A 7,763-nucleotide genomic window follows, 5' to 3' on the forward strand; every position below is an offset into this window, starting at 1 on the left:
GTTTAATGTTAAATATTGTAAGGTCACACAAACTGTATTTAGACCTACCCTATATTGCAAACCACATGGAAAAATGAATAGGAATTAAAACACCCCCCCCAAAAAACAATACAAATGTGACATATGAAATCAACAGTTGTTTAGTTAAATATTTGAGCATCAACAATAATGGAATCCACCCAGTAATATTTATCTATCATTTGAATAATGAATGCAATTATATATCCATTCTATCCAATATCAATATTGAGAGTATCAAGATTATATTTATAGATATATTAAATGCAATTTTATAAAGTGGCTTGTTTTATTGATAAGCAAACCTTTTCAGTTTGAAATGGCTGAGAATTATATCACTGCATCGCAGTCTTATATCTAGTTACATGAAATCAAAATATTAACACCTGTTTTTTTAATGGAATATTGCAGTATTTATTCTAAATTGTTTATCTGTGCACATTATTATTATTTTTAAATGCATGTGCCCTCATAATTTTTAATCAAAATAACTTCCCCTCCCTCTTGCAGTGACATCTCTTCTCTTCTCTGATGATGTTTACTGGTGTGAGGGAGAGGCGACCTGTCACTCACATGACATCACAGCAATAACAAACCACAACCAACAAATCCTGACAGACAAAATCAAGTCCCGTCCTACATTTTTTTCTTGTTCGAGAAGCAATTTCATTTGGTTATACATGCCACAATAGAGAAGAAAGACTATTGCAACTTCTGTTTAATGCTGATTTTAAACATAAAGTTATAGTAACATTGTTTCTCTATATCAACATATAATTCAGGTCTGAACATTAAACCTAAATAATATGTTGATGCAGAGAACCAATGATTCTCTGAAACAGAATGGTAAAAATGGTATAATACTAGCACATCCTTTTAAATTCGCCAAAAATAAAATGAACAATTATTGCAAACGTGAATTAGTGATATTTCAAATTCTTTCTAGAACATTAATTCATTGTCAGACTTCCATGTATCAGGTCGCATCCTGCCCCACTTCCCATAAAGACAAGGGAGTTTGTGATTGGCTCTCATCACAGTCACACTGGTGCAGGAGTCGGGCTTTCTGATGACCTCACACCAGTCGGGATAATCTACTGGTTGGGAGTTGCTGTCAGGGTGAGAACGAACACACACTGAATATGTGCAGGTAGATATGCTCCATCTTTTAACAGTAAAAGACTAAAAATGCTATGATAAAAATAAAACTGTTAACAGTATATAAGTTTCCTTATATGCAGTGCAAAAATGTAATCAAACAGGACATGTAATTTTACAGTAAAATACAGTTTTTGGAAGTGAAAAACAAGCCATCTTATAATTTACAGTGGAAAAAATTGACATTCCCAGTGTGGCATTTCAAATTTAATAGTTTTTCATTTAACTAATTATGTGTTTCATCTTAGTTTTTTTTATATCAGGGTTTTCATGTTAAGCATTAAATTAATGTTTATTGCATAATATGTACCTCAGCTTCTGGAAAAGGTACTTGTGATGAACTGATGTGTTGTTTGGTGGTTGTCATTGTATTATAAATGTACAAAACAGTACTGTACTTCAGTACAGTAGATTTAAGTTTTACTGTAGATTTAAGTTTCATCCTTAAAACCTAAAATGCTGCTACCAAATTTTGACGGTAAAGTTCTGGGAACCACAGCTGACATTTTTTTACTGTAAATTGTACAGATTTATTTTATTTTTTTACAGTATAAGGTATAGATTTAAAAAATAACTTACTAATCGCAGCAGCCCACTCCAATGGGCTCCATACACACGCACTGGTAGCAGTCTTTAGTAATCCAACTCTCACCAATGCCGAAGACCTGTCCTTGATATTCACAGCTGCCTAAAAATAACACAAAGACGATTTATGATTTATCTCTCTACGTGTGGTGCATTAAACACAAACTCACGAATGCACGGTGAAGTACCTTTGGTGTTGAATGTGCACTCTCCACCTCGGTTCACACAGAGAGTTGGAGCAAATGCGCTCAGCAGAAAGGCTGCAATCAGCACAATATGACCGGTGGGGACATTTGAACCCATCTGTACAATTAATAATACTTATTATTATTATTATTCAGTGTTTATTACAAATAAGTGATGTAAGCAATATGTTTGTACAGAAAAAAGTTCAGTGGGGTTTTATATAGAGCCTTAGGGTTCTCGGCTCAGTTTTAAAGAACACAAAGTTCCTTAAATGATTGCATAATACTTTGATGATTAACAGGTTATTAGGATTTCTTTCTAGTGATAAAGTATTTATAAGCTGCTTCATAAAGTGTAATTCAAATAAAAAATGCATTAAAAGTACGTTAATTAATTAAAACTAAATCCATAAAATGATTATGCTTTAGATCTTTTATACAGTATGACTTACATCTTGTATCATTATATATCTTTATTTTTTTTAATCTTTTTTCCATGACACACTAAGAACTGGATCCAAAACAGATTCAGATATGTAAAAATAAATGTAAAACTTGATAAGAGGAAATAAAGTTCTTACCTTTCCCTGTGAATCTTGTTTTAATAGATGTTTTCTGTTTTGTTTTCTGGATTCCTTCAGTGTCTCTTCAGTTTTATTGTGATGATGCTCTATGATCTCTGATATTTATACTTCTGTGACCCTCCTACTTCACAGAAACACACACACATGCACGTGTCTGGTTCACTATATCTTTGTGGGGACTCTCCATAGACGTAATGGTTTTTATACTGTACAAACTGAATATTCTATCCCCTACCCATCATATAACACTTTCTGCATTTTTACACTTTCAAACAAACTCATTCTGTATGATTTATAAGCTTGTTTCCTCATGGGGACCTCAATTTAGGTCCCCACAGTGACACGAGTGCCCATTAGTCTTTGTGCATTCAGGTTGAAGTGCCCACCGGGATAGAAAAACATGTACACACACACACAGCACGATTTCTTCAACACACCGTTATTTCTCTAAATAGAAATCATTTCAGTTGCATATGCCTCAAGAGACAATACACATTATTCTTGTGTTTTCATGCACAGATAACATTAGAGGTTGCAACAATAAAGGGTTTAAGAGTAAAGGCCTTTTTAATTAGTCAAACAAGTATCAAGCTGTCAGGTAAAACTGCATGAACACATTTAGAAAAAAGAAAGCTTGTCAAATTGTCGATATTATGGCTTCATCTTATTGATGTAATCATGTATGTAATGTAATTACACTAATCTGGGTTTTATTTAATGTGTAACTGTGGTGAAAATGTCTATCGCATGATTTTGGCCCTTCAAGCCTCATACGTGAGCAGTGAATTAGAACATGATAAATTCATCTTTGTGTGTATTAATAACAAATACTTGCAATACTTTTCTAACAATCTTGTCCATTTTTGTGTTCACCTTTCATACACTATTCAGGGCTAAAATATATTGTTTCATAATCCAAAAAATAGTGAATATATTGCATAAAGGACATTTCGATAACATTTTAACTTATAACTTTTACAAATATCGTATGTGCTAGACGTTGTACATTGCACGAGCACAGATCCTTAGGAATATGAAAATATTTAAATGAAATGTTTGTGCTGTTTGTGCTATGGTGTGTAATGCAGCTGCTCATTTTTGCAATGGAGAATTAGTAGATTTATTAAATTTTTTACACATTTATTAAAGTGTTTTTTTTTTTTTAATTGATGTACATAGGCTACATCTGATGCTAAAAATGGTAAAATATGCTGTTTTTTCCATATGCACATCAGTATCTATAGTCTCAGTAAAACTGGCAAATATGTTAAAAGATTATTCATCTTTACCAATCATCTTTACCAATTATCAGTAATGATATCTAATAAAAAAAGAACTTGGTTCAGTTGCTTGAGGCATATACTTTCTCTGCGTCATGTAAAACATTATTTAGACTGAAATAGCATGCACGCAGTTTCCAGAAACGTATAGCTGACGTAAATTGAGCACACAGACTCTGGCTTAGTTATGAGACTTTGCTTACTGAGTCATGAGTTAAAGGTTAAAATCATTTAAGCGTCGCTACTCACACACACACACACACACACACACACACACACACACACACACACAAACGCTACTGGCTAAGAACCAAATAAAAATTGAATGAAGACAGTCATGGCAATTGAACTATAGAGTCATTCTATCATGAGCTTTTATTAATTTTGGTACGACCCAATGCTCCTGTTAGATTGTCGATGCCAATGATGTGAGAATGTAGTATTGTTAAATTAGTCCAAGATTATTAGCCTAAGTAGACGGCCAGTGGGCTGTTTTCCTGCTAGGTGAAAATCTGTTTTATTACAAGTTAAAAAATAAATCAATAAACACTGGTAATTTACTTATAGAGGACAAATATGCTGAAAGTCACAAAACTCAACCTAACCCATTTTGATTACTTGGTCCAAGTTGAATTGCCCTGAATTAGACTATTTTAATGAAAATATAGCCTAATATGTTTTGTATTAAACAATTATATCTTTAATGAAGGTTGATTTGTGCATATGAGAACACCAACAACTGTTTGTCACATGTTTTTTCTCATATGTGAGTTTCACTTATTGACAATTGAAACCTGACATACATGTCTCTATAAAAATAGTAGCCTAACTTATATGAGTAAATGCAAGTTCTTAAAATGTGGTATGTTGTAGAAAGAATTTAATAGTAGGGATTGTTCACCCAAAAATGAAAATTCTGTCATCATTTACTGACCCTCAAGTTGTTTCAAACCTGTGTGAATTTCTTTCTTCTAATGAACACAAAAGAAGATATTTTGAAGAATGCCGGTAACCAAACAATTGATGGACCCCATTGACTTCCATAGTATTTAATGTATAGTCAATGGTTGAGACGTCAACCATAGTCCTTCGGATGAGACGTTAAACCGAGGTCCTGACTCTCTGTGGTCATTAAAAATCCCAGGATGTCCTTCGAATAAGAGTAGGGGTTAACCCCGGCATCCTGGCCAAATTTGCCCCTTGGCCTCTGTCCATCATGGCCTCCTAATCATCCCCATATACTGATTGGCTTCATCACTGTCTCCTCTCCACCAATAAGCTGGTGTGTGGTGGGCGTTCTGGCGCAATATGGCTGCCGTCGCATCATCCAGGTGGATGCTGCACATTGGTGGTGGTTGAGGAGATTCCCCCTTTAATGTAAAGCGCTTTGAGTAGAAAAGCACTATATAAATGTAACTAATTATTATTAAATCAATCAAATCATTTGATTTGATTTGATTATTATTAATGGGGCCCATCAACTGTTCGGACGCTCAAATGCCATTGGATAGACCTAAAACCAATCAGAGCGATCATCATCGTGTAAAGCCCGCCTCAACGTTTCTGATTGATGCCTCGATTTGGACAGATTAGAAATCGGCTTGAATGGGCTCTTTGCCAGACTACTTGCAGAGCAAATCTAAATTTGTTTAGAAGTTTGTCTGGGTTTTCCCAGGCTAAAAGAAATTAGCTTTCAGTAAGAATTTGTTTGTGCGCAGTACCAAACATTTCCAGTAGATGACATTCATTTCCAGTGCATTCTCCCATTCATTTCCAATGGTCATTTTTGACTGCAAACAATACGTAAAAAAGTGTGTTTAGTATTTACAACAACCTTTTTCAGGACCATTTAACCAGCGAGTGCCAAAACCGTTACCAAGTTTCGTACCATTCCGATGAAGTAAAAAAAATAAAAACATAAAATTTGTGACCAAACTGACCAAAAAGAACATTTAACATTCATGGAACCTTACCGTTTATTCCACAAAATGGTCTTTGTTGTAGAAAAAGGGGGCTTTGGATTATTAAATTGTTCTTCACACCAAAAAGGTTCACTTAAAGGTTGTACGGGGAACCCAAAATGGTTATTTTATGGCATCGCTGAAACCCCTCATTTGGAACCTTTATTTTTTACATTTTGGCTTAATTGCTCAGATATACAGTTGTTAAAGACATGCAGTTATAAACTTTACAAGAACTGTAACTAAGAAATGAAAGCAATGAAACTAAGACATGAAAAACTGTGTAGTCTTCACTAAATGAGTATTGCATGTCCTTCTCAACATTATATAAGATAAGATTTTATAGCTCAAACGCTAGAAATCATGCCCAAGAAACAATCAAGAAAGGGATAAAAACAAAAAATTTGATGAACCCAAGATGATGAATGAAGAGAGGCCACGAATGTGAAGATTTGTGCCAGAGTCTGTAGGAATATGTCTGATATTTAGTTGACGTGATATAAGGAAAGCAACCGAATATCAAACATATCACACAGTCCCTGACTTATCAGAACCTCACCATCAACTTCTACAGCGTCTGAAAGAGAACAGAGAAGCTTTGAAACAGCAATTAAGTTAGAAAATATGAGACTAGATAGGAAAGAAATAAAGGGCAACACTAACTGCTTATTCTTTTACTGAGCTAATGATCTTTCTAGCACATTTACATTTACATTTAATATGTTTGTTTATATAATAACTTAGGGTTTGGGTTATTTGGATGTAACTATGTATAATTTTCTGTTATTACTATACTAAGTACATATAACATGTCACAAAGGACACTGAAATATAGTGTTACCAATTTATAAAAGTAATTTATGTGTATATTTTAAATAATTTACCTGACCAATGGTCAGAAGGTGAAAGGTTCTAAAGAATAAAATGACTAAGATGAAGTCATTCAGGTTGTTGATGTAACACACATACACACCATTTTCAAATGCATAAACTTACAAAGATTGAGCATTAACACACACAGACTCACACAATATACTCACTGTTTTGAAACTCCATCCATGAAATTGTTCAGATCCGGAATGTTGAAGTCATTTTTAGGGACAGTTTGCCTGAAAGCATGTTCTGTTATCATATGGAGTGTGTGTTAGTATCTACTGTCAGCTTAGCTATGTGTGTGTTTGTGTGTGTTAGCCTGTCATGTAGTGCTGTCTGTAAGCAAGATGATGTGCATGAATGTCACAAGTTTCAGCTGGGATGGGTGTATTTATACACCCCTGTCCAAAGTTTAGCACCCTTCCTAAACCCCAGCATACACACACACACACACACACACTCACTCACAGGGGTTAATTAAGAGCGCATTGATCACCTTGCCGTAGGCTCTTCCTCTTGCATTAGGCTGATCAATACATGTGATTTCACAGTCACACAGAGGGCAACAGGGAGGTCAGTCAGACAACCCTGTATTACATCTGCAAACAAACCATGTCTAACGCTTAATTCCAGACAGTTGCATTGTAGATTTCTCTTTCAAATAAATGCTGTTCTTTTGAACTTTCTATTTATTAAATAATCCTGATGTTTTCCACAAAAAAAAAAAAAAAATGAAGCAGCACAACTGTTTTCAACATTGATAATAATTGGACATGTTTCTTGAATCAGCATATTAGAATGATTTCTGAAGGATCATGTGACACTGAAGACTGGAGTAATGATTTTATTCAGCTTTGCCAACACAGAAATACACTGCATTTTTACAAATAACAGTTACTTTAAATTGTAATAATATTTCACTGTTTCTATACTGTATTTTTAATTAAATAAGTGCAGCCTAGGTGAGCATAAGATACTTTAAAAAGTCTTACAGACCCCAAAGCACTGAACGGTGCATTTAAATAAATTTGTAGCCTATATAGAAAATGTAATCAAATGTATCAATGTAAATGTCCTTTTGATTTTATACTTCTCGAATTACTTGAAATTCTGTGAAAG

General features: G+C 34.2%; 1 protein-coding gene across 1 annotated transcript; it reads right to left on the bottom strand.

Moving 5' to 3' along the window:
• Positions 1-122: 122 nt before the first annotated feature.
• Positions 123-2,882, bottom strand: LOC311067589 (prostate-associated microseminoprotein-like). The gene is made up of 4 exons (XM_084089554.1): positions 2,528-2,882; positions 1,950-2,064; positions 1,756-1,864; positions 123-1,129 (listed from the first exon to the last, which is right to left on the bottom strand). The coding sequence occupies exons 2-4, from the start codon at positions 2,062-2,064 to the stop codon at positions 961-963; spliced, it is 393 nt and encodes a 130-aa protein (XP_083945680.1). The 5' UTR covers positions 2,528-2,882; the 3' UTR covers positions 123-960.
• Positions 2,883-7,763: the final 4,881 nt, after the last annotated feature.

This window comes from Abramis brama (genome assembly GCF_963993115.1).
Source record: "Abramis brama genome assembly, chromosome: 17".
Classification (NCBI taxonomy): domain Eukaryota; kingdom Metazoa; phylum Chordata; class Actinopteri; order Cypriniformes; family Leuciscidae; genus Abramis; species Abramis brama.